This window comes from Ictalurus furcatus, chromosome 26 (genome assembly GCF_023375685.1).
Source record: "Ictalurus furcatus strain D&B chromosome 26, Billie_1.0, whole genome shotgun sequence".
Classification (NCBI taxonomy): domain Eukaryota; kingdom Metazoa; phylum Chordata; class Actinopteri; order Siluriformes; family Ictaluridae; genus Ictalurus; species Ictalurus furcatus.
Genome location: NC_071280.1, coordinates 5,391,309 through 5,418,037, shown reverse-complemented (window position 1 = coordinate 5,418,037; position 26,729 = coordinate 5,391,309). Strand labels below are relative to the sequence as shown.

General features: G+C 38.1%; 2 protein-coding genes across 3 annotated transcripts in view; both read left to right on the top strand.

Annotated features, from left to right (window-relative positions):
• Positions 1 to 779: 779 nt before the first annotated feature.
• Positions 780 to 12,162, top strand: LOC128602449 (uncharacterized). Of its 2 annotated transcripts, none has more exons than XM_053616257.1 (6): positions 780 to 1,308; positions 3,827 to 3,941; positions 4,655 to 4,970; positions 5,298 to 5,564; positions 8,803 to 8,955; positions 10,622 to 12,162. In XM_053616257.1, the coding sequence occupies exons 3-6, from the start codon at positions 4,691 to 4,693 to the stop codon at positions 10,786 to 10,788; spliced, it is 867 nt and encodes a 288-aa protein (XP_053472232.1). In that variant the 5' UTR covers positions 780 to 1,308; positions 3,827 to 3,941; positions 4,655 to 4,690; the 3' UTR covers positions 10,789 to 12,162. The 2 variants fall into 2 exon arrangements, with proteins under 2 accessions (XP_053472232.1, XP_053472233.1); XM_053616258.1 differs by having other exon boundaries at positions 4,198 to 4,970.
• Positions 12,163 to 13,571: 1,409 nt separating this feature from the next.
• LOC128602443 (trifunctional purine biosynthetic protein adenosine-3) overlaps positions 13,572 to 26,729 on the top strand; it is a 34,247-nt gene continuing 21,089 nt past the window's right edge. The window contains exons 1-9 of the mRNA XM_053616245.1: positions 13,572 to 14,274; positions 22,669 to 22,823; positions 22,923 to 23,018; positions 23,126 to 23,300; positions 23,673 to 23,784; positions 24,387 to 24,455; positions 24,550 to 24,675; positions 25,804 to 25,891; positions 26,042 to 26,127. Of these exons, the coding sequence (XP_053472220.1) occupies positions 22,679 to 22,823; positions 22,923 to 23,018; positions 23,126 to 23,300; positions 23,673 to 23,784; positions 24,387 to 24,455; positions 24,550 to 24,675; positions 25,804 to 25,891; positions 26,042 to 26,127 (897 nt within the window). The 5' untranslated portion in view covers positions 13,572 to 14,274; positions 22,669 to 22,678. The remainder of the gene's footprint in view (positions 14,275 to 22,668; positions 22,824 to 22,922; positions 23,019 to 23,125; positions 23,301 to 23,672; positions 23,785 to 24,386; positions 24,456 to 24,549; positions 24,676 to 25,803; positions 25,892 to 26,041; positions 26,128 to 26,729) is intronic.

The following is a 26,729-nucleotide window of genomic DNA, read 5'->3' as shown; positions in this document are numbered from 1 at the left end:
TAAGTGTGATAGTCATCTCTGATTAGAAGCAGGTCGAGCTGCTTCAAGCTGCTTTGAGCTGCAGGATGCTGAACTGGGTCCTTTACTAGCCACCACTGGAGCCGACCACGAGCTCAGCTGTTGTTTCATCTTCTGGCTGAAAAAGTCTTCAAGACTTCAAGAAATGGACCTGCAGTTCTTGTGCATTTTGGTTGAGCACCATGAGGAAGGCTTGGACCTTGGGCAATCTGGAGTGCTTCATAATGGCATCTGAGCCTCTGCATGTGGCTTCAACTCCAAAATCAGAGATTTTATCTGAGTTACTGTATGTATGTATGTGGTCAACAAACAGTCAGGTGAAAAAATAAGTACACCCCATGGAATTGTTGGCTTATTTGACATATTTGGACAAGCAAACATTTGATCATCTTTGAAACAGTGCCTATTGATAAAGTTAATGTACTTTTAAAATCACAAGGAAAATGAGCCTTTTCAATCATTTATTCAATAGAAATATCAATAGATATGATATTCTTCTGTGGAAAAAGTAAGTACACCCTTGGCCCCAGAAGTTAGAATTGCCCCGTTTAACAGAAATAACTTCTTGTAGGGGTTTTGCATAATTGTCCGACAGTCCCTGACATCGGCTTGCTGGAATTTTTGACCACACTTCCATGCAATATTCCCCCCACAAGCATTTAAATGAGACTGAAATCCGGGCTTTGACTAGGATTTGACAAACACAACAGACAAGGTGTTGATCTTAAGCAGTGGTTCAGCACTGTGAGATGTGAGCTCATACACTGTATAGTGGCGGTGTATCTAGATAGAGTTAAAATTTTAGGCTAATAGACATTGTGGACTGTTTCAGCATTTTATTTCAGGATTAACTAAGAGGAAACAAGGCAGCGGCCTGTATTTAGATCACCGGCCTTGAGTTGGACGTCTGATTTAATTATTTTATTTGATAATGAGAGAAAATCTTTCAAAACAACAACAACAACAACAACAAAAGACCATAAAAGTAGTGATGATAGAAACCTGACATTACAGATAGCACCTTTAATATTATTTTAGCATTACTTAAACTTCAGCTTAATGTAATACTGATAAATATAACACTGCCATCGTGTGGTTAAAACTCTCAGCAGATTGGACAGCAGAGCTATGTGATTTGATTGACGGAAGCTCGGACCAATCAGCATGCGCAAGCCGAGAGTTCTGAGCCAATCCTGACAACTGACTCCGACTGTATCGGGAAATCACGGAAGCAAAATAAAGCCAGTTCGACCGGAGAGGGAAATAAGTTTGTGAGAAGTGGGCGATTTGGTATGTTTTGAATTTAGCGGCTCTTTGTTCTTGGGCAACATTAAATAACCAGTCAGAAGTTATTGCTACTGCTAGTTACCCCTTAAATATCCTTATGTTAGTTTGTTAAGAGCATGGCCTACACTCATAAAAATATTAGAACCCTTAAGGGTTCTAACAGTGTTTTCCTATCAGAAAAGGTTCCAGTTAGAATGGTTTGAGTCTGTGTGGACCAAAATGAATTATGGTCTCTTTATCTACCTTAAATCACTTTAAAGGTATACTGTATTTACATTAAAGCTAGTAAAGGTGCGCCTTTGAGGGTACCACCACCCCAGCCTCAAAGAAAGGTGCAGTTTAAATGTACTTTGTTTATTTATTTGCAGTGTGAGTGCCTTCTGTGGATACAGAACAAACAGCATACTGTACTAAACCACACGTCAACACCATCAATGGTGACGTGACTATTTTAATCATAGTATTTCTGAACTGTTTATATGATTTTTGTGATTGTTGTGGGCCTAAAAATGCTTGATTTTGCTGTGGCTTTTGTTTTTGAGAATTTGCAATGCAAATGAAAATTTAGCAGAAAACTACTTGAATTGGTGAAATCGCAATTGCACGATATTGTTTTGCACAGTGATGTTTGTTGATAAATGAGACCTTTTAGTTGTACTCATGTTCGACGCGTTTGAATCGAAGACTGCGCGTTGTGATGACATCACATGACGTGTCTTGGCCCAAATCTGCAGAAAATCTGTGGTAATTTTGAAAAAGTGCAAGCTCCTTCGAATATTGGGGCGCTTCCTTGATTTTGCGTTCATTTCTGTGATTGTAAAATCCTGGAGGGACTGACAAAAGTGTCCTACTCGGAACCCTTTCTGAGACGAAATGTTATTGTGCTGTAGGTTTCTTCACAGTTCCTCCAGAGAGACAATCCGATCCTCTCCTCATTAATCGATCAAGTGCAGATAAAACAGTATGAGCATAGTGTTCAGATGTCACCGCGTATAATTTGCAACAAGACAATCAGTACGTTTACATGGACAACAATAATCCACTATTAACCGGATTAAGACAATACTCTGATTCAGAAACTACCATATAAACAGCAATTTTTAATTACCTTAAGCCGATTAAAGTCGAAGTAAACACAAATCGAATTAAGACCTGTGGAGTATTCCTGTTTTAGTCGCATTATCGAGGTGTGTTACAGACATGTAAACACCTTAATCACACTATTAACGTCGTGTAAGAGTTTTCACTGCATTTTGCGACAGGAGACGTACACACACGGCAGTGCTCAACCATTTTACGGCAAACAAGAAAACACGGTTGCGTCCCAAACCGCGTACTTACCTACTATAGGCCTGTAGTAGGCGAAATATATGCATCTCGGCTACCGTATAGAAGGTAAGTATGCAGTTTGGGATGCAGCCCACGGCTTCAAGCAGTTGTCTATTGGCATGTATAGCATGACAAAAAATTAACAGCACTTGAAGCGTTTTTTTAATAAAAACACCCAAAACTGTATATGGTACCATAACGAAGACGAACTGTATGTCGATAAGTGAAATTCTGGAGGGAACATCGGACGGTGTGGCGCGGGGACGTAATGACATGTGCCGTTAATCTAATTATGTTCTATAACATGTAAAACGGGAACATGAAAGGAATATTCTAAAAGCGACTCATGTAAACACCTTAATCACAATATTGTCTTACTCAGAATAAGGTCAATAATTAGATTACTGCTGTCCATGTAAACATAGTCATTGATAGCGATTTGAATTACATTCATCATTAGGCCACATTTTCCACGTAATGTGTTCACTGGAGGTCGCACGACTACTAATTTTACCAGTCTAGCAGTAATTTAAGAAGTAGTCAGCCAGTCATCTTTTCCATGTTTATAGCAAAAACTGTTTCTGGACAGTTTCGGAAGCGACCAAAAAACGAGTCTGTATTGGCCTGTACCTCTGATCTGACTCTGTATTAGCCAGTCCTTCCAGGATTTTGCGATCGCAGAAATAAACGCAAAATCAAGCAAAATTTGCGATATCCGGAGGAGCTTGCAATTTTTCAAAATTACCACACATTTTGCACAGATTTGTGACATCATCACAACGTGCATTCAGCGCATACTTCTATTCACCTGCGTCGAACATGAGTACAGAAGAAGGGTCTCATTTAGCAACAAACATCACTGCGAAAGACCGTGCAAAACAATCTCCTGCAATTTCGATTTTGCAAAAATCATGTAGATTTCCACGAAAAAAAGCACAAAAAAAATCAAGCATTTTTGGCCGCGACAATCATAAGAAAAATCCCACGAAATCCTGTTCGGACTTAAGCACGCTTAAACAAGATGACATCATCTGCTATTTTGTATATTCATTTATTCATCATGATTACTGGAATATCAAATTACAAATTAGGGTATATGAAGAAGAAAGCTTTTTTTTTTTTTTTTTAAATGCACACTAGTATTATAAAATAGAATAGAGTTTTAACAGAACAAATTTTTTGTTTCTTATAGAAAGAAGTCATCTTTGGTCGTGGCACCACAAATGCATTTCTTCATGCATTTGCACAATGCTATACATTCTGTCAAGAATGCAGACAAAATGATGCAGTGATAATGAGAATGAACGGTGAGTAAATGGCTATGGATGGAATAACCCTTTTTTTTTTTACTAGCATGACAAGACAGCTCTTTTACCTGACTACTCGACACTCCGTACAGTAGCAACTACTGAGTTTATTATTTAACTAGTCTAGGCAACCCATAGTAGTCACATAGTTAACACGAAGTAATGAGGCAAAATAGCCAGCACCTATGAGTTAAGTTTTATTCAAGCAGCATTACTCTATTCCAACGTACTGTCCTCTATTGGTAATGTGGTATAGCCACAAAGTGCACAGAATAGGAGAGCTGAATACGACAGGCTGGAGCTCAACCATGATGAGCCAGTTGCAAAGACATGCTGTATTTGATCAAGACTTGGCTGGTTGTCAATATTCCTGGGTTCTGTGCCCTCACCCGTGTGGGAAATAATGATATTGATAAGGAATCTTTATTAGTCACATATACATTACAGCACAGCGAAATTCTTTTTTTATTCGCATATCCCAGCATGTTAGGAGGTTGGGGTCAGAGTGCAGGGTCTGCCATGATACGGCACCGCTGGAGCAGAGAGGGTTAAGGACCTTGCTCAAGGGCCCAACAGTGGCAGCCTGGCAGCGCCAGGGCTTGAACCCCCGATCTTCCGATCGTAGATCATGGACTTTACATAGTCCATCACAAAAAGCACTCACTCTCTTTCTTTCCATTCTGTTTTCCTGTTTGTTTTTTCTTTTTTTCAAGTGTCCAAAGTCTTGTAATTAACATCCAGGCATTAAGATGGAGGAAGTTTCATTCAGTACAGCAAGCAGTGTTACAGATACTGAGAAGGAAGGGAATGGAGAGCAGCACAAAGCCTTGCTGTGGTCAATCCAAGAAGCTGCGGAGAGGCATACAGTCCAGATTGGGGTTTCAGCTTGTGGTGCTACAGCAGTGGTGGATGTGCTGCAGGCTCTGGGGATTGTGGTGGCACCAGAAACAGCTGATCACTGTGTACGGACTAAGTTGAGGAGGAATAATTCCCCATTGCCTGATTACCTTCACTCTCGCAGCGAAGCTGGTACATTGCCTTACACTAATGTTACACAGAGAGATGATGCCTCTCAGATGTGTGTGATGCAATTTTGAATATACTTTAGCTTACTTTCTTGATATACAAGAAAAAATGAAAAAAGTGCTCCCAAATTTCAATCATGTTAACAGAACTGGTGAAAATAACCAACAGGTTCATTATACCCACTGGATTTCAGGAGAATTTAATGAATTTAGAATTAATGCTAAGTTTATTAGTTGTAGGAACAGATGCATTGCGAACACATAAGAAATCATATTTTGAGCAAGGCAGTATACAATTTATATATTGTGTATTTATGGTATTCATTTATAGGTGCCACACATAAGCAGTTGATAGATGGCGCAAAGGAAGCTAGTGGTGGACGAGTGCTGGGCAGATTCTTTGGTTTCTACCCACCGAGGCAGGTAAATTTAGTGCCTTGGCTGGCACACTGGATTCGGAATAGAGCTGTACCTGTCGCCACCATGAACATGCAGCGTGGAGTGCCAGAAGGTGAAGAGATCCCTGATGCCTGGCATCACCAACTGATATTTGGGGTGGCAGCCAATGCTGTTTTCATGACTAATCCACTGGACTTGGGTATGTGGAGTGATATCAGAGGTCTGCAATTTCAAAGCTGGGTAAAACGGTCACGTTATTGTTAGTTTCGTCATGTCCAATTTTACTTGCGCAGGTTTTCTATATTTCTCCCGAATTAGCCCTTACTTGTACATAAATGAAATGTTACCTCAAATTATCAACATTTTTATTTAGTCAGGTTTTTTTGTTGTCGTCCATATATAGTATAGTACGTACAGTGGGGCTTGAAAGTTTGTGAACCCCTTTAGCCTTTTTGTGAACAACATCAGATTTTCACACAAGTCGTAAAAGTAGATAAAGAGAACCCAATTAAACAAATGAGACAAAATATTATACTTGGTCATTTATTTATTGAGAAAATTATCCAATATTACATATCTGTGAGGGGGGAAAGTATGTGAACCTTTGCTTTCAGTGTTTGGTCTGACCCCCTTGTGCAGAAATAACTGCAACTAAACATTTGGGCTAACTGTTGATCAGTCCTGCACATCGACTTGGAGGACTTTTAGCCCTTTCCTCAGTACAGAACAGGTTCAACTCTGGTGTTGGTGGGTTTCCTCACATGAACTGCTTGCTTCAGGTCCTTCCACAACATTTCCATTGAATTAACTTCAGGACATTGACTTGGCCATTCCAAAACATGAACTTTATTCTTCTTTAACCATTCTTTGTACAGCCCCTGGCAAAAATTATGGAATCACCACATTTGCTCACCCAGCTTTTTTTACTTCGTAGCAAATAAACAAACCACAGATATGACACAGGACAATTTTTGTTTAATAGCTGAACATTCTGGGTTTGTGAGACATACCTCAGACAAGTTAAATGAAATTATTTTAATTAATTGGATTTTTTTCTTTTTCAGATGAAGTAGAGGAAAAAATTATGGAATCACTCAATGTTGAGGAACAAATTATGGGATCACCGTGAATTTGCATTTCTAATACACATACCAGCACAAATCTAAACATGCAAATTAGTCTGCAGTTAAAAGAGCGTGCTTACAGACCTTAATCTTGGACTCTTTGTAAGAAAACATGGCTCTAAGAAGAGAGTTGTCAACTGAAATAATGGAAAGGATTATAAAACTCCTTCAAGAAGGAAATCAAACACAGTGCGTGGCACAAGATGTTGGTTGTTCCCAGTCAGTTGTGTCTAACATTTGGTGCAAGTATAAATGAAATGGGAAGGTTATAAAAGGAAAACGTACGGGTAGACCAAGGAAGACGTCAAAGCACCAGGATGGAAAACTCAAAGAAATGTGCCTTGAAAATAGAAAATACACAACAAAACAAATGAAAAACAAATGGGCGGAAACAGGAGTCAATGTTTGTGACAGAACTGGAAGAAATCGGCTGAATGAAATGGGATTTACGTATAGAAAAGCCAAACGAAAACCAGCACTAACACCTAAACAGAAGAAAGCAAAGTTACAGTGGGCCAAAGAGAAGTGATCATGGAGAATGATTGGATGAAAGTGATATTCAATGATGATTCATGAATCTGCATTGGCCAAGGAGATGATGCTGGAACTTTTGTCTTCTGCCGTTCCTAATGAAACATATAAAGACGACTGCCTGAAGAAAAAAAAATCTAATTTCCTCACTCATTTATGATGTGGGGTTTTATGTCAGGTAAAGGACCAGGGGAGACTTCAACAGTCAATGCACAGGTGTACACTGAAGTTTTGGACACTATTCTCATTCCATCGATAGAAAATCGGTTTGGTGATGATGAAGTCATTTTTCAGGATGATGATGCATCTTGCCATAGAGAAAAAAGTGTTAAAGCTTTTCTTCAGGAAAGACATATCAACTGAATGACCTGGCCAGCAAACAGTCCAGATCTCAATCTGATTGAAAATTTATGGTGGAAATTTAAAAAATTGGTCCATGACAAGGCTCCATCCTGCAAAGCTGATCTGTCAACTGCTATTCGAGAAAGTTGGAACCAGCTTGATGGAGAGTATTGTTTTTCAGTCGTAAAGTCCATGCCTCTAAGAATTCAGGCTATCATAAAAGCCAGAGGAGGAGCAACAATGTACTAATTGTGATTTTTTTTGTTGTTTTTTTTTGATGATGCCATAATTTGTTCCTCAATAGTGAGTGATTCCATAATGTTTTCCTCTGCTTAATCTGGAAAAAAATATCCTATTAATTAAAACAATTTAATTTAAAATGTTTGATGTACGTTTCACAAAGCCAGAATGTTCAGCTATTAAACTAAAATTGTTTTGTGCCATATCTGTGATTTGTTTATTTGCTACAAAGTAAAAACGCCGTGTGAGCATCCTATTAGTGCGGTGATTCCATAATTTTTGCCAGGGGTTGTAGAATGACTTGTGTGCTTAGGGTTGTTGACTTGCTGCATGACCCACTTTCTCTTGAGATTCAGTTGGGACAGATGTTCTTCACAATTCACTGGTATAATTCAAAATTCATTGTTCCATCAATGATGGCAAGTCAACCTGGCCCAGATGCCACAAAACATGCCCAAACCATGATACTACCACCACCATGTTTCACAGATGGGATACGGTTCTTAGGCTGGAATGCAGTGTTTTCATTTCTCCAAACATAACGCTTCTCATTTAAACCAAAATTTTCTACTTTAGTCCCATCCGTCCACAAAACATTTTTCCAATAGCCTTCTGGCTTGTCCGCGTAATCAAACTTGCAGAGGGGTAGCAATTTTCTTTTTGGAGAGCAGTGGTTTTCTCCTTGCAACCCTACCATGCACACCATTGTTGTTCAGTGTTCTCCTGATGGTGGACTCATGAACATTAGCCAATGTGAGAGAGGCCTTTAGTTGCTTTGAAGTTACCCTGGGTTCCTTTGTGACCTCGCAGACTATTACACGTCTTGCTCTTGGAGTGATCTTTGTTGGCACTCCTGGGGAGGGTAACAGTGGTCTTAAATTTCCTGCATTTGTACACAATCGGTCTTTCAAGCACCACTTTATTTGAAATGGGACAAATGACTGCATCTTTCCCAGACCAGTGTGCAAAGTATAAGAAAATATATGGACTACAACATACAGGATATTAGCAATAATATTAGGAATATTATTACTACACAATATACAGTAACTATACAGAAGAGAAAGAAAATCAGGACAAACTAAAGAACATAACTGTGCAAAACTTAGTAAACTATGCAAATTACATGTCTTTGTAACCCATCATATATAGCAGTATGTCAGAGTGCACATTTATGATAATGTGACTTTGATTCCACAGTTAGCGAAGAGGAGTTACTTGTGCGTCTGTGCAGTGATTCTGTGCTGCTGATACGTCGTGAAGATGTCTTAAAGAGATTAACGGCAGACTCTCCTCTTCGACTGATCTCAGACCATCAGAACGATCCCCGCTGGAAAACCCTTAATGTGGAAGGTACCATAGAAGCTGTTCTTTCAGGCCTTCCAGGATTATTGCCAACCTTAATATAAATGAGCAAAAATAATTGTATAAACAGTGCACACAGTCATTGTAATGTTCTACTCAAACAATAAGAGAAACTACCTACCTAAAATAAAACTGTTTATACATAGCAAAACAAAATAGCTTAAAAATGTTTAAGCATTTATACAAATGCTTAAACATTTTTAAGCTATTTTGTTTTGCTAAAAGACATGATTACTGCATGAAGGGACAAAAACCACTATATAATATAAAGTTGTATGCAAAAGTTTGGGCACCCCTGGCCAAATTCCATATTTTGTTGATTTTGGAAGAGGAAAGAAATAAACACAAACACTTCAGCCAACGATTTAAAACAAATAAAAAAATTCTCAAATATTAATGCACAGTTAATTTATATTTGATGAACTTAAGATACACAAACATAATCTGCATGGAAGAGTCATCAGAAGGAAACCTTACATTGAGCATCTGATGTACAGTGCATCCGGAAAGTATTCACAGCACTTCACTTTTCCCACATTTTGTTATGTTACAGCCTTATTCCAAAATGGATTAAATTCATTATTTTCCTCAAAATTCTATAAACAATACCCCATAATGAAAGAAGTTTATTTGAATTCTTTGCAAATTCATTTAAAAAAAAAAAAAGCACATGTACATAAGTATTCACAGCCTTTGCTCAATACTTTGTTGAAGCACCTTTGGCCCCAATTACAGCCTCAAGTCTTTTTGAGTATGATGCTACAAGCTTGGCACACCTATTTTTGGGCAGTTTCTCCCATTCTTCTTTGCAGGACCTCTCAAGCTCACTCAGGTTGGATTGGGAGCGTCGGTGCACAGCCATTTTCAGATCTCTCCAGAGATGTTCAATCGGGTTCAAGTCTGGGCTCTGGCTGGGCCACTCAAGAACATTCACAGAGCTGTGAATACTTTCCAGATGCACTGTATGCAAAATAACATGTACATAGAAGAACCAAATTGCTGTGGACTGATGAAGTAAAAAATCAAAAAGAACACCTTGCCAACTGTTAAGCACTGGGGTGAATCTATTATCCAAATCTAAATTGGTTCTAATAAAGTGCTCATTAAGTTTATATCTCAATGAGATTAATTGGCACAGTGTAGAAGGGTGCAGCACAACCCACATTATGAAATGTGTCTGCAAGTAGCTTGCAATAGCATTTTTATGGTGAAAATCCAAACTCATACATCAACAGCTTTAAATAATAGTATTTTCCATGGAAATATGGTAAAATTCATTTGAATCAATGGTATTCTTTTTAAATTTCTCTCGGTAACAAAAAAAAAAAAATCAGTTGTTGCCCTTGATCAGTTTTTGTTTCCTTGGGGAATAATTAAATGGTTGCACACATGGAAAATCCCTTTGTCAAGGGTCTAAGCATTTTTTTTCCCACAGAAAATTCAGTACCTAAGTAAAAAGGCTTGTGTTAATAGTATACAGCATCCACAGATATTTTAGCTCAAAATAAACGATCATGTTTTGGCTCAAAAATGGTGTGTGCCAGTAATTCTGGAGCGCACTGTAACTCTGATGTCATCTGATGTTGTCTGCTTGTATATTTCTGCATTTATTACAAACGCCTTAAACAATATCTTCTTTTTGCATGTATTTTAGGTCAAGTTCAAAAATTGATTGATGGAGAAAACTGTGAGGAAGACCACCTAAAAATGACGCACATAACAATCCCAGCAGCATACAGCTCAGGGATTACACTTTTTGCCCTCAGGGATTCATCCATTGGTCAAGAGCTCCTCTGTGCCCCTGAACTGCCTTTGCTGTGATTTAACAATCTCTGGACCTCTTATACTGTGTTTGGTCTAATTTTCAGTACTGTAACTGTAATTGATTATATGGTGTCAGAAACTGTTAATAATTCACTATACTTTATTACTAACAATAATGACAAGGTCTGCCAGCATTTCAGACTTTCGATGATATCTTGAAACAGAAGGTTACGTATGTAACCGTAATTCTATGTCTGAGTGGAGAACCACCAAGACAAGTTTCCTTTGGCGCAGAAAACATCCTGTTGTCTAATTGGAAAACAAAGAATAAGTCCTGTAAATAATTGGAATTTGCTAGCTTCGTTGTTGTGCATGTTCATCTTACATGTGGGCTTGTCCTGTAACATGAAGTTATCAGCAATATATCATGCCTGTCTGTTACGACCCTTTATTTTTGTCTTGGTTTTTTTCTCTCTCTGTTTCTGAAGTGTTTGTGTCCAGGTACGGTGCTGATTGGCTCCTACATTCTAATGAGTGGTCCATCCTGATTGGTGCAGTCGATTCCAGGCATGCCTCCTAAGCCCTGTTGTCACTTGCTTTGGGAGGGCATTGTGTTCTGTGGGGGAGTGTCATTGGTTCGAATGTTTAAAGCTCTGATTGTGAGTTATAATTTCATGTTACGTCCCGTCTAGGGGAAAAGGGTGCAACATGAAAGGAGAGAGCGGAAGCAGGGAGATCTTTTGTGTTTTTTTAATGATATAAACAAGATTCCAACAATCAAACATGAATAGGGAGATTGCTTCGGGAGTTGACCAAGCCAAAAATATCAAACAAAAAGTCACTACCGATTTCAACCCTTATTTACCTAAAACAAAAGAAAAGAAAAATACAATCACCTTCCCTGACTACCTATCCCACAACAAAGACCAGAAGTGGGTAAACAAAATGGCGTCAAGCAAACTAGTTAAGAGGGCAAACCACACGTAATGTCGTTAATCAGGCAATGAGGTCGAAATACCAAACAGTTTTTTTACTTACAATTTCTAACACACAATCAGAGCTTTAAACATTCAAACTTTGTCTAAACAAACAGTCAAATCAACAACCCTCCCCCACACTACACAATGTCAATTCCTGAAGGAAGTGACAGCAGGGCTTTTGAGGCGTGCCTGGAATCGACTGCACCAATCAGGATGGATCACTCGGTAGAATGCAGGAGCCAATCAGCACCGTACTTGGACACAAACACTTCCGAAACAGAGAGAGGAAAAAAAACCAAGACAAAAATAAAGGGTCGTAACACTGTTAAAGCTGTTAATTTATGTCATTAAAAAGGAAGAGTGGAAATGTGGTTGATTGCAGTGCGCTGATTTTAATTTGTTTACAATTTGATCAGTTGTTTCAGTTAAAAAATGAAAGTATGTCAAACTATTTTATTTGTCCTGAATTATTAATTGCCAATTCAATTCCATTTTATTTGTATAGTGCTTTGAATGATAGGAATTGTCACAAAGCATCTTTACAGAAATATATACATTCTGTATCTAAATTTTAAATGTATGTTTATCCCTAATGAACAAAAAACATTTTCCCATCCATTAGCAATTTCTCCCATACCTAAGCTACATATATCTTTCTAGGAGGCTTAGGGCTAACACATGCTTCACTGGAGACATGCAACTGCATTTCTCAGAATCGCAGCTAAATGTGCTTGGGAAAGATCACTATGAGAACCTCATAGTGTCATAACCTCACAACCTGACACTATCATTAAAGAACCTCTCTAATGAATTTCCGAAGTAAGTTTTAAAATGTTACTTGTACAAAAATAGTTAATTACAATATTATAGTTATCATACTACATTTTCAGTTCAGATTAAGTTGGTTATGTTCTGCTTGAGGCATAAAAATAAACATGCGGTGTCCTGGGTCAGTCGGATGCTTACAGTGGTGCTTGAATGTTTGTGGACCCTTTAGAATTTTCTATATTTCTGTCTAAATATGACCTAAACGTTATCAGATTTTCACACAAGTTCTAAAAGTAGAAAACAAGAACCCAATAAAACAAAATATGACAAATATTATACTTATTTATATTGGGTCATTTATTTATTGAGGAAAATGACCCAATATTACATATCCACGAGTGGCAAAAGTATGTGAAGCCACTGCTCTCTAGCCACTGTGTTCCAAAAAGAACATTGCTGCCCATCTGCACTTTGCTAAAGATCACATGGACAAGCCAGAAAGCTGTTGGGAAATAAATGTTTTGTGGATGGATGAGACAAAAATAGAACTTTTTTCATCGCCATCATTGATGGAACAATGAATATGATTTATACCAGCGAATTCTAAAGGAAAATGTCAGGACATCTGTTCATGAACTGAATCTCAAGAGAAAGTGGGACATGCAGCAAGACAAGGACCCTAAGCACACAAATCATTCTACTTAAGTAATTAACAGAACTTGAGGATGACTTGGCTGGTTTACCCAATCAGCCATTTCATACAAGGGATTAATAATCAAAATAATCAATAAGCAAGAATAAAGGTATGAGGGTACAGTACAGGTGTGTTCTCACTACAATAAGGCTCAGGTTGCTTTCCTCCACCTGTTCTGAATGTTATAGAAAGCAACCTGATGGGGCACTAGATTTAATTGAACTACATTAACCATGACTGAAAAAAAAACCCAAGATGAAAGCAAGGTCAATCTTTGCAAGTTTCAGAAACGTGTACATTTAGACAGCTGAGCACTCTTCAAACTAAAGGCTCCGATATACTTCATTTTTTTTTAACACATACACATAGCCTTTTAAAGTATACTCCATGACGCATGCGCTTTACGACAACTTGCACTACCCCTCCTGGCCTACAAGAGTCAGTACAGAGCAGTAAAACAGGTCTTCTGGTGTGAAGGGCGACAACGAAGAAGAATGCTTGGGCAATCTCTCGCCACGATTAGCACACATATACAAATCCATATGCTCTTTAAGGCTAGAATTATACAAACGCGGTTACTTTCATACCTGCAGTCGTTTCCGTCTCTTCAATTTTTTCTTCAACCACCTTGACAATCAACGACCCTGGGTCACTGTTGCCACCTTGAGGAACAATTAAATAGTGCAAAAGAATTAAATGCGCATGTGCGGCCTGCGCGTACGCGCGCTTAGAAAAATCGGGCGGCGTGTGTACTCTGCTGCTGACGAAATTTGCGTCACTCGTACTCGTAAACCGTGAAGCATACTTTCTACTTTAAACTGAGTCATACTTTTGTCTGTTAATTCTTGATCTGGTTTTACAATCTCGGTGCTTTTATATAAACTACACAGCGTTCACGTCATCGATTTCCACAACCGACAGATCCCGCGCCTTGCACTATGATTGGCTCACAGCTTATACATCTAAGCCAATCCAGAAGCAGGGGGCGGATACTGTTATTCTGTGCTCTCTATAGAGGTGGGGTTGAGTCTCCAGTCTCTCCAGAGTCTCCTGAAGCCTTAAAACATTTCAGTTCGCTTTATCTTCACTTATAATCAGAAGGTCAGTCATATGTTTACATTTCTCACTCTCTGAAAGCTTTACTACTATCTACCAAGTTAACAGGTAACTTTTAGCTGTGTTAAGAAAGTTTCTTTTCAACTTGGAAGAAGCTCACAGTTATGTGTGCAAAAAGAAGACTTTTATTAGGATATAGCCATAACAAATGCTGTGTTATCTTAAAAGTACGTTGTTTATTCAAGCAGTTATACACGATCGTTCTGCAGCTGTGTGTAGGATGAGCATGTTTCCAGAACTTGAATCACGTGACTGCAAATCCTAATCAAAAACCAGTGAGTTACAGAAGCCACGTGCGTCTTTGCTCAGTAGCTTTGTGTTGATCAGAGCCAGGCTGTACTCCATTTCACAACCCTGAAATCCTTCACTTATCTGCAGATATGGATGTCACGGGTCAGATGAGTGGCTGTGCTTCTGTCCGTCTCGTTTAAGATATTATTAAGTCGATCTAGAGACCCGGAAGTTGTATTTAAGAATACTTTAGGGGAAACAAAATAATCTTCGTATTTTGGTAAATATACTAAACTATACCATACACCGAGTTGCTACTTAGGAGCTTACTCTGTCCATACACTCTTGCTTTTTTGCCATGTTATCAGGTACATCTCACACACACACACACACACCCACCTACCATCAACTCCATCACTCTGAAGGGACCACCATAGGACCAGCACTGAGCAGATGTTATTTTTGCACCGACATGATCATGTGTATTGCCCTGGCTGAGTGTACAGTGCACCAGGGCTGGCACCACTACTCTAAAGTGGTGAGGCAATTTTTTTTGTCTGACAGAAGAGGTACATCTGTCATTTGTCTATATAAAAAAACAAACAAACAAAAAAAAAACATACAGTAGGGATGGGCGATATGGACTTAAAACTATATTATGATATTTTCTGGTGTTTATCTTTGATCTTTAGAGCCTCAGAAACTCAAACAGTGATCTAAAAGTAAAACTGATTTTCTGTAACCAAACCAGTTCCAGATTGTAGCAGTAGCTCCTCATTTAGTGATAAACTCCTCCTCAGGTTCACTACTGCCTTCTGCCGTACTTGTTTTCGCGCTGCAAAGTAGTCGCCGACCGTCGCGCACAAATACGTTATCAACTAGGCTTTATTGTTATTATCACGGGAAGACTAATTCTTATTGTGGGGAGAATTTTTACCGGTGTATTGCAAAGAATGATATCGCTCATCCCTACCATACAGATTAACTATATATATATATATATATATATATATATATATATATAATATATATATATATATATATATATATATATATATATTATATATATATATATATATATATATATATATATATATATATATAATATATAATATATATATATATAATATATATATATATATATATATATATATATATATATATATATAATATATATATATATATATATATATATATATATATATATATATATAATATATATATATATATATATATATATATATATATATATATATATATATATAATATATATATTAGAGCCAGGGTCTGATTATAATACGTTAACAGGGCACGACTCGCCTTTTTAATGAACGTCAGTGTAGTTTTTGTTTCGACCTCACACCCATCATTTCTCATTTTACTCCTTGTGCAGTTAATAACGGCAAAACAATTCGTTCACGGATTTTAGATCACACTAATTGTAAAATATGTTTTAAAAATCGAAGACGAAGATGTTCATGGTCCGCAATAGGCTGTTTGTCACTGTCTGTTTCACTAAATGTTTTTCCAGCAAGCCTTATTTACTTTATTTGAAGGATGTCATTTGAGGAATGTCCATGTAATTGCTTCAGAATACAGAATATGTGCATATGTCACATGTTTGAAACGTGCCTAATTTTGTTTTAAAGGTCTCATACAATAGATTTACATGCATCCAAGGTCATCACTTTAATGTGCTAATAATTTAAACCCAGTGTCAAAAAAAACGATTTGTTCAATGTTCCGTCCTAAAGGATTTATTCTAAACTCCTCCTTTCAGAGAGCATACTCTGCTCTGATTGGTCAGATGTCCCAGTCTGTTGTGATTGGTCTACTGTTGTCAGTGTGTGTCGAAAAGGAAACGCCCACAGCTCATAATGAGTATCAACTCCATCTATTCACGAGCAGCCGCTGAAGACCAGAACCCGGTGTTTTGTTACAGACCTACGTAGGTTAGTACAGGAAGTAAGTCTGGAATTACTAATGACTCGTTTCAGCTGTTCAGAAACTGTTCCTTGTTTTGGGAGTCAATAACCCTGTTTGTTGTGCGCTTTGATTTTTTAAACTTTGCAGACCTGTCTGTTATTTCCTGAAGTGCTGGGTCACCGCTCCAGTAGTTTGAAAACTGCTGGGTCAAATGCCAGCTCGCCCCCGTTGCTCCGGTGACCCTGTAGTGCCCAGTATACTCTGATGGACTGGGCAGAAAGTTGCAGACAAATTGTGGTACTCTTAGATGTATATGTTTCTTAGTGTCTCTCCAATTCCGGTTGCTTTTGGAAAATCTGTTCCACCATGACCTCCTTTAGCAATTTGTCCCCTTTTCTTTGCCCTCCAGGACAATTTCTGTGTGCAGATTTGCTTTTCACAACAGTTCTTCAAGTCAAGTCACTGATACAATCCAGGAATGTAATGTCAGATGCACTTAGTATGGAGATAGGTTAGTATTTCAGAACTTAAAACCTGGGACCTTTGCTGGCAGACCACCCAATTTGCAGGCAAGCAAAATAATTGGAACATATAGGCTCAAAGTAAATAACACTTAATGTTTGGTTGCATATGCCTTACTTGGAATAACTGCATCAAGCCCACTGATATCACCATTCTGTTGCATTTTTCTTTTGTGTTGCTTTTCCAAGGGGTTTCTCCCTTCAGTCTCCTCTTCAGGAGGTGAAATGCATGCCCTGATAGGTTAAGGTCTGGTGATTGACTTGGCCAGTCTAAAACCTTCCACTTTTTCCCCCTGATGAAGTCCTTTGTTGTATTGGCAATGTGTTTTTGTTCACTGTCTTGCTACATGACGTTCCTCCCAATTAAATCGGATGCATTTCTCTGTAAAATGGAGGACAGATTGTTTTTGTAGACGCAACAGATTAGTTAATAAAGATTTGTCAGTCCCTCCATGTTTTTGCAATCACAGCAATGTAACGTAAAATCAAGGAAAACTATGTGGAATTCGGAGGAGGGCCAAAGACGCATTGTGTGACCTCATCACAACGTACGTTCTTTCAAAGCCCACTTTGATTCACGTCGTCGAGCATGAGTACAGATAAAGGGTTTAATTTAACAACAAACATCACTGTGAAAGACCGTTCAAAACAATTTCATGCAATTGCTATTTTGCAGATTCAAGTAGTTTTCCACAAAAAAAGCTCTTTGAAAAAAGCCGCAGCAAAATCGAGCATTTTTGGCCGCGACAGTCACAAAAAACTCTGCAAAATCCTGTACGGACTGATTAGTTCACCTTTTCCAGAAGCAGCCATGCAAGCCCAAGCCATAACACTACCACCACCATGCTTGACTGGTTAGTTTCTATGTTTTGGATCATGAGCAGATCATTTTTTTCTCCAGACTTTGGCCTTTCCATCACTTTGGTAGAAGTTAATCTTGGTTCCAGAACTTTTGTGGCTCATCTCTGTATTTCTTTGCGAATTCCAGTCTGATTTTTTATTCTTATTGCTCATGAGTGGTTTACATCTTGTGGTATGGCCTCTCTATTTCTGCACTTCTTCGAATGGTGGCTTGTGGTACCTTCACCCCTGCCCTGTGGAGGTTGTTGATGTCACGGACTGTTGTTTTTGGGGTTTTCCTCACAGCTCACTCAATGTTTCTGTCATCAACTGCTGTTTACCTTGGCTAACCTGTTTGATTTCTGGTTGTTGGTACACCAGTGGTTTCTTTGAAGCACACAAGTGGTTCAAATTTGTTATTATGTCTAAATCATTTAAGGGGCAATCTACCGACAAACAATCTTGCCATATTACTAATGTCACCATGAAATACATTTGACACTGAAAAAGATTAAAATAACATGGTAATAATATGGCTTAGTGGTTAGCACATTTGCCTAGCACCTCTTGGGTTGGGGGTTCGATTCCAGTGAGTGGAGTTTGGATGTTATCTTTGTGCTTCAAGGGTTTCCTTCGGGTACTCCGGTTTCCGACCCCCAGTCCAACGACATGTGTTGTAGGCGGATTGGCATTTCTAAATTGTGAATGTGTGTGTGATTGTACCCTGCGATGGGTTGGCACCCTGTTCAGGGTGTCCCCCGCCCTGTGCCCCAAGTCCTCTGGGGTAGGCTTCAGACTCCCTGGGACCTGGTATAGGATAAGTGGTATTGAAAATGAAATGGAATTTTATTTGTCAATATCATCTTGTCAGTATCGTCTCATGAAGCCTGTATTGGGATACATTATTGTAGCTTTAGTGAATCATCTCATGCCTAGTTATTTTCTAATTATGTAATATTTTATGTGAAACCAAATTAAACCAAATAGCAAACAGACCAAAAGTATCAATTTAGCACGGAATCAGATTTGTCAGAGTAAAAGGTGTGGAAACTTATTTCACAACCTCATTATTCACAGATTACTTGTGAACTACTGTTTCAGACAAATGAAAGGTGCTTTATGTTCACATGCATCTTTGTTGTTATGGCATTTATGTCATATACAGATTTAGAGTGCGAGTACAGCAGAAAAGTTCACTGGCTCCATTTCATGCTTGAATCCCATAGGTCAATTTTCTGGTCAGTTAATTAAACTGCTTCCGTGAGGCTATTGGGCTAATCTAATTGGATGGTGCTGTATTGAGGTGGGTTTATGGCAAAAATAATATGAAGAGGATTCAAAGACCGTTTCATGATTCAAATCACAATACTTTAATATTAGTCTTTTGAAGGCTTGTTTTCTATAATCGGTACTTCTCATATACTGAGCAAAAACAGAAATGTCTTCTCATAGTCAACTGCTTTTATTTTCAGCAAATGTCTTAATGTGTAGATATTTACATTAATATAAAAAGATTCAACAACTGAGAAATGAACTGAACAATTTTCAGAAATTTAAGAACGGAAATGGAGTAATGAGTCCCTGAACAAAGGGGGAGTCAATATTAAAAGTAACAGTCAGTATCTGGTGTCCACCAGCTTCTTTAAGTACTAAAGCACATCTCATCCTCATGTACTGCAACAGATTTGTCAGGTCTTGCTGTGAGATGTTACTCCACTCTTCCACCAAGACATTTGCAAGTTCTCGATCACGTCTTGGGGGACACGCGTTTACATGTAATTTTCCACTGCAAGGACGATCAGCTGTCCTTCCTGTCTCCCTGTAGTACTGTCTTAGGCGTCTTACATTAGACATTGCAGTTTATTGCTCTGGACACATCTGCAGTCCTCATGTCTCCATGTAGCAGGTCTATGGCATGTTCACACAGGTGAACAGGAACCCTAGACATCTTTCTTCTGGTGTGTGTTTTTAGAGTCAGTAGAAAGGTCTCTTTAGTGTCCTAACTTATTGTAACTGTGACCTTAATTACCGACTGCCTGTAAACTGTTAGCGTCTTAAGGACTGTTCCACAGGTGCATATGCAATAATTGTTTATGGTTCATTGAACAAGCATGGAAAAAACATTGTTTAAACCCTTTCCAATAAATATCTGTAAAGCTTATTTGGATTTTACAAAATATAAATTTTATTATTATTATAAAATTCTATAAATTATAGTCTCCTGAAAAAGGGACGGTTTTTTTTTTTTTTGCAGAGTATAATTTAGGTAACATGCAATTGATCTGTGTTCAGAAACTACCAACGATATATAGGTATAGGAAAATGTTTCATGATGTCTTCGTTATTGCCAAGTTAGCCAAAAATGTTACATTTTCCAGGATCTGGATGGAGGGAAATAGTTGTGCAGTTGGTGACATTTGTATATATCTGACTTGAACAGACTTGTTGGAACCTGACCTACTTATTAGAGTTGTTTTGATCATAGCAGTCATATACACTCGCATCAAATTAAGTTGCTAACTAGTTAGGTATACAGATGTTCTAAGTGGATACAGTTGCAAATAAGAGGTGCACTATTCTTGTTTTATTTATAAATCGTGCTAGAATGGTTCATGACGTATCTGCTTGATTGAGACTAGAGGTGTGTATAAAGTGGGAGGGTTTCATGTGGAGGTGAGCATGTGGTCATATATGAAACTATAGATAAATAACTGCGAGCCTTAAAAAAAAAAAAAAAAAAAAAAAAAAATTCTGCAGACATCTCTACTTCAGACCAGTTATAAGCACAAGTAACCCAAGTGAGGTTGAGGAACTGTCAGAACCAGAATTCAGACCATGATGACACTCCTGGCATTTTTGTGTGTTTTAAGGGTTTTCCAGTGTTTCCAGAGGTGTAGTGGTAGGGTCCATACTCAGTCTCTTACTTAAAACTTGTTCATACCAAATATTCTTTCAACATACGCAGTATTGTTCGATCTTATAGTCTACAGTTGTCGAAGTGTATTGTGCTTATTCCAGGACTCTTAATTCATAATGTGCTCTTACCGATAATCCTTTTAAAAACATTTAGTACTGTTTGATTAGAATATACAGCTGTAAAAGAGTAAAAATTTATAATCTGGTATCACCCAGTTGAGTCTGGTTCCTCTGAAGGTTTCTTCATGTACTCTCAGGGAGTGTTTCCTTGCCACGGTCTTGCTTTGCTTTGCTCAGTGGGGATCTAGATCTACATTTGGATTGCTGTGAAGCTGCTTTCTGATGACGTCTACTGTTAAAAGCACTATAATCCCACTTCTGGTATACATCTGAATAGCAGATACGGATATTTGGTGCACTAAACGCGTACATTGGTGCATGAAAGTTTGTGAACCCTTTAGAAATTTCTATATTTCTGCATATGACCTAAAACAACATCAGATGTTCACACAAGTCCTAAAAGTAGACGACGAGAACCCACTTAAACAAATGGGACAAAAATCCCATTATACTTGGTCATTTATTTATTGAGGAAAATGATCCAGTATTACATAGAGTGGCAATCAAAACTATTCAACCCCCATTGCAAATCAGGTTTATTGTCAAAATGTCCAGACTTTCAGCTGTTTGCAGAGATCAAATCAAACAAAAGCAATTGATATAGTTCAACACCATGAATGCTTCAAGTGGTTTCACCAAATTCAACTGAAAATGCAACTTCTTCAGTCTCAAAATTATTCAACCCCCTGAATAGAATCCCTCACACCAGCACAAGTATGCAAAATGGGTGTTGTCTCAAGCGTATTGGGATTGTCATCCCATTGTTTGAAATCACCCGACTCTAATTACACCTTCAAATTAATTGCTAATCCAAGAGGATCACATACTTTTGCCACTCACAGATATGTAATATTGGATCATTTTCCTCAACAAATAAATAGTATAATATTTTTTGATTCATTTGTTTAACTGGGTTCGTTGTCTACTTTGGAAATCCGATAATGTTTATCACATTTATGCAGATCTATAGAATATTCTAAAGGGTTCACAAACTTTCAAGCACAGATAGTGTTAATATACAGATAGTGTTATTGCATCACACTTGCCAAACGATGTGCTGAGGACAAAGGTTATATTTTCAGGATGACCAGTGCTACTGTTTTGGCTGTGTGTGGTACTTTTGTCCATAGTTATACACAATATGGCCCAAAGTTTGTGTACCCATCCCATTCCAAATCCACGGGCATTGATGAGGAGTTGGGCCTCCCACTATTGTGATAACAGCCCCTTCTATCCTGTGAATGCTTTCCAGTGCATTTAGCTATATGATTGTGGGGATTTGTGCCATTCCAGCCACAAGAGTATTACTAGGGGAAGGCTCTGATATCAGGTGTGATTGGTGTGCAGTCGGTGTTCCAGTTCATCCCAAAGGTGTTCAGTGTGGTTGAGGTCAGGGCTCTGTGCAGGACCCTCAAGGTTTTCCACACCAACCTTGGCAAACCATGTCTTTACGGAGCTCATTTTGTGCACAGCGGCATTGTCATGCTGGAATGAGATCGCACTATGCCTTTTAGCTCCAGTGAAGGGGAAGTTTAATGTTACAGCATGCAAAGACATAAATATTTCTTTAAAGATCTAACTGCATGATGAAATATGACTGCTTGTAATGTCTGGGATTTACCTGTGCTCTCATCTAACATACACCTAACAACAGAATAGCATCATTAAGTCCAAGCTCTCATTTGCATTTTGTGACCTTTTGCAGTGTTATATTGCAGAGGTTAATGGTGTGGTCTCAATGTATTTAAGTGCCTTACTTGGAACACTCGGTAATTGTTTCAGGGGAATCTGGGCCTCCACTGATTGCTTATTATATTCTTTGTAGACGGTTTGCCATGGCTGAGCGCGTGCTTGTTATCGGGAGTGGTGGGCGCGAGCATGCGCTGGCGTGGAAGCTGGCTCAGTCAACTCATATCCAGCAAGTCCTAGTTGCCCCTGGCAATGCAGGCACAGCCAACTGTGGAAAGATCTCCAACTCAGGTGAGTGTGAGAGTGTGTGTCTCAAGTACGTCTGTTCTTTAGCTACTCTAATGTCTTGTTTTCTGTCGAATTCACATTTTGCTTTTTTACACTCCCCAGCTGTGAGTGTGAGTAATCATGCCATCCTGGCACAGTATTGCAAAGATCATAATGTGGGACTGGTGGTGGTTGGCCCAGAGGTTCCCTTAGCTGCAGGTAAGAGCTTTTTTTACTACGCAACCTGTGTTGTGTATAATGACTAAACAATGAGTAGTAGGAAAAAGAGCTGTTTTATATAAGTGTAAAATCTCTTCATGCCACAGGTATGGTGGATGATCTAACTGCAGCAGGCATAATGTGTTTCGGGCCTTCTGCAAAGGCCGCACAGCTGGAAGCTAGCAAAAGTTTTGCTAAAAGTTTCATGGACCGTCACAGCATCCCCACGGCCCGCTGGAGCTCCTTCACTGACCCCCAGGAGGCCTGCAGCTACATTCGAGAGTATGTATAAAGGGAGTCTGTGTGTAAGAAAAGTAATAATTAGAAATTTGTGACTTGCATGTGGTCTTTAATTTCGATGGGTCGCTGGTCACTTACCAAACTGGATTTCTTGTCCTCTACTCTTGGGGGTTTTCTAATAAATTGTACTGATTTTTAAATCTTATCATGCAAAATCATGTATTTTAAAAAAAGGGGGGGGGGGGGGGAAGAATTTAAACAAATTCCCAAAAGTACATTTTTGCACATTCACAATTATACCCTTTTATTTATTTACTTATACACTGCCAGATGTTTCTGAACACTGAATGTTGAAAATCTATCCATGGAATAGTGAAAGTGAATCAAGAATGATTATTATTTTTATTTTGGTAGAGCGGATTTCCCAGCACTAGTGGTTAAAGCCAGCGGACTGGCTGCAGGGAAAGGAGTGATAGTAGCAAAGGATAAGGATGAGGCCTGTCAGGCAGTACTGGACATCATGAAGGTCAGTCAGTACCTGCATTTTCGTGATTTTTTTATTTATTTATTTTTTTTCCTTTTCTTTTTTTTTTTTCAAATATTTTTTATTTTTGTTGCTTTAATACTCTCTCTCCTTCAAACCAAGAGTGACCTTCGTTCTTGAATGTTTCAGTTTAGGGTATGTTGGCATGAAAGTACAGTGATCTTGAACAGATTTGTTCAGAAAAGGACAAAATGTAACATTTTATGATTATATTACTACGAAGTACTTCTCATATGCAACCAGCAACACAACAAACAAGAGGGCGTAGAGTTTACGCTCTCGATTTGTATGAGGTGGCATGTACACTGTATTTCAGAAATAAAGTTGTACCCTTGCTACATGTGGACATCATAAATAAAGTGGTAGAGGAAATGATCAGTGCTCTGATGAGACTTAAAGTATGTAAGATTTTATGTGAGGCAGTTCTGTTTTTGTGTTACTGCGTTTTTCTTTTGCATGAGTTTTCTGCTAATATTGTGTTAACAAACAACATACTCAATCATATATCATCGAACCAGCACAGAAATTTGTGTGTTGTGTTAAATATGTGTGATTTTTTTATTTATTTATTTTTAATATTCTAGGATAAGACATTTGGAGCTGCAGGTGATACTGTGGTGGTTGAAGAACTGCTTGAGGGGGAGGAAGTTTCAGTGAGTGCAGTTTTTAAAAAAAAAATTTTTTATTTCTCACGCACACCATTTCTGTGCCTGCGTTTAGCTACTAAACACTCTGACTTTTCTTCAGTGTTTGTGTTTCAGTGATGGCTCCACAGTGGCTGCTATGCCTCCAGCACAGGACCATAAACGGCTGCTAGATGGAGATCAGGGTCCAAACACCGGGGGAATGGGGGCCTACTGCCCCACCCCACAGGTGAACAGAGGCCTTTACACTTTAATATTTATATAGTACTAGGCTTGTGTGCTATACTATTATCATCCCAACACAATTTTACATTGCCATGATATCCAGTGATGTTTGTTGCCACTTGTATTATATTAGGGACATACCAGCTATTCTGCATTTTGCGTAGGAGTACACTTGTATAAGCTGACACTCAAAAATATGCCAACAGCGCAGTCGTTCCCTCCCCCACAGTTGTATTGATCTCATTGATCTCATTTGTTTTTTTGTTAAAGTAAATGGAGAATGTTTTGAGTTTTATGTGAAATAAATTCTATATTCTATGTATGAGCGTAACTTGGTTAACGTTAGACAAATACAATGACAATTTTCAGCCGTAAATGGTCAGAATTTCACCCAAAAACATTAAATAGCTCTACAATGATGTCAGATCTACAACTTTACAAATGTTGTTGTTGTTGTTGATTAGAAAGTGCTTTAAATACAGTGGTGTTTTGTTTTTTTTGGTTTGTTTGTTTTTGTGGTGCCCTCCAACCTACTTTTTAGAAGGTCGACATTTCTTTATTCTAAATTGTTTATTCTAATATTTTGAGATACTGGATTTTTGATTTCCATTAGCTGTATGCTGTAATCATCAAACAAAACAAGTCTTGAAATATTTCACTTTGTGTAATGAATCTAGAATATATGAAAGTTCCACTTTTTGAATTAAACTACGGGGGGGGGGGGACTTTTCCACGATATTTGAATTTTTTGAGAGACACCTGTACACAGTGAAAATGTCTGCCATGTAGACATTAGATAACCTGTTTGTAAAAGGCTGGTAATATTACACACTCCTGTACTCTCTTTAAAACTAAATGGTGGGAATTATTATTTATTGATTTATTTATTTGAACTGTTCTGGACAATGGTCTGTTTATTGCAATATTTTAGAATGGAAAGTTGTGAGCGAGGATGCTCAATTTCACACAAGCCTATATAGTACCCTTTTTTTTTTTTTTTTTTGGCTTAATACATATACATCATTATTAGTATTCCCCAGATAGATGCAAGTTATGCACATCATAAAATCTGATTTGCCCATTTATCTCTGAGGATATGATCAACACTTTCAAACCATTGTGTGTTATTTAGGTGCCCGAGGAGATGCTTCAGCAGATTAAAACCACTGTACTACAGAAGACTGTAGATGGCATGAAACAAGAGGGCGTGCCGTATGTTGGTAGGTGATTTTTAAAAGCAATGTTTCGCTATTTCAGAATCCTCCGCCAATACTAGAAACAAGAAAATAAAGTTTCATGACCGAAGCTGTTTGAAAAGGCTTTGTTTGAACAGCAAGTCGGATACCTTTGACCCCTTTCCCCCCCTTTAGGTGTGCTCTATGCGGGGCTCATGTTGACTAAGCTGGGGCCAAAGGTGCTGGAGTTTAACTGCCGATTTGGTGATCCCGAATGTCAGGTTAGTTAACACAGTATTTAGTATTTCAATTGCAATTCAATTACTATCAAGATTTTTTTTTTCCTGTTTTGGATTTTGTTTATAAAAAAAAACAAAACAACAAACAACCAAACAAATGCTCCAGTGACGTGTTTAACACTTCATAGTATGATGAATGTAATGAGCTAGTTTATATTGTTTGTAACAGGAGTGCACTGATTAATTGGAACATCCACAAAACATTAATGGAGAAGTAAGAATTACAATGAAAACCAAGCAAACAAACAAGAGTTCTTATTAGAATATTATATTACACATTTCTGCTGTTTTGGTTTTGCAGATGCCTACACTGTGCCTGTATTACTGTATTACAATAACAGTATTTGAGTACATTATTTCTCAGAGCATAAAAAAGCATATACCATACACTCAGATCTAGCGCTATTAGGGATTCTTATCCCTCTGAACCCTTAAAGCATGTAGAACTGTACAACAGGTGAGGGTTTTGGGGTTTTTTTTATTTTCTTTTTTTCTTTTTTCTTCCTGATAGGGTTTCAAGGTAGGAAGCATTGAACCAATAAATATCTGAAGTGCTTTTTTGTAATTCAGTGTTTTTTTTTTTT

Bases quoted from the DNA above. Each gene is read 5' to 3' on its own strand.
- LOC128602449 (XM_053616257.1), top strand. From the start codon at position 4,691: ATGGAGGAAGTTTCATTCAGTACAGCAAGCAGTGTTACAGATACTGAG. The intron at 4,971-5,297 runs GTACATTGCCTT...ATTCATTTATAG, and splicing joins TCACTCTCGCAGCGAAGCTG to GTGCCACACATAAGCAGTTG. The intron at 8,956-10,621 runs GTACCATAGAAG...CATGTATTTTAG, and splicing joins GAAAACCCTTAATGTGGAAG to GTCAAGTTCAAAAATTGATT.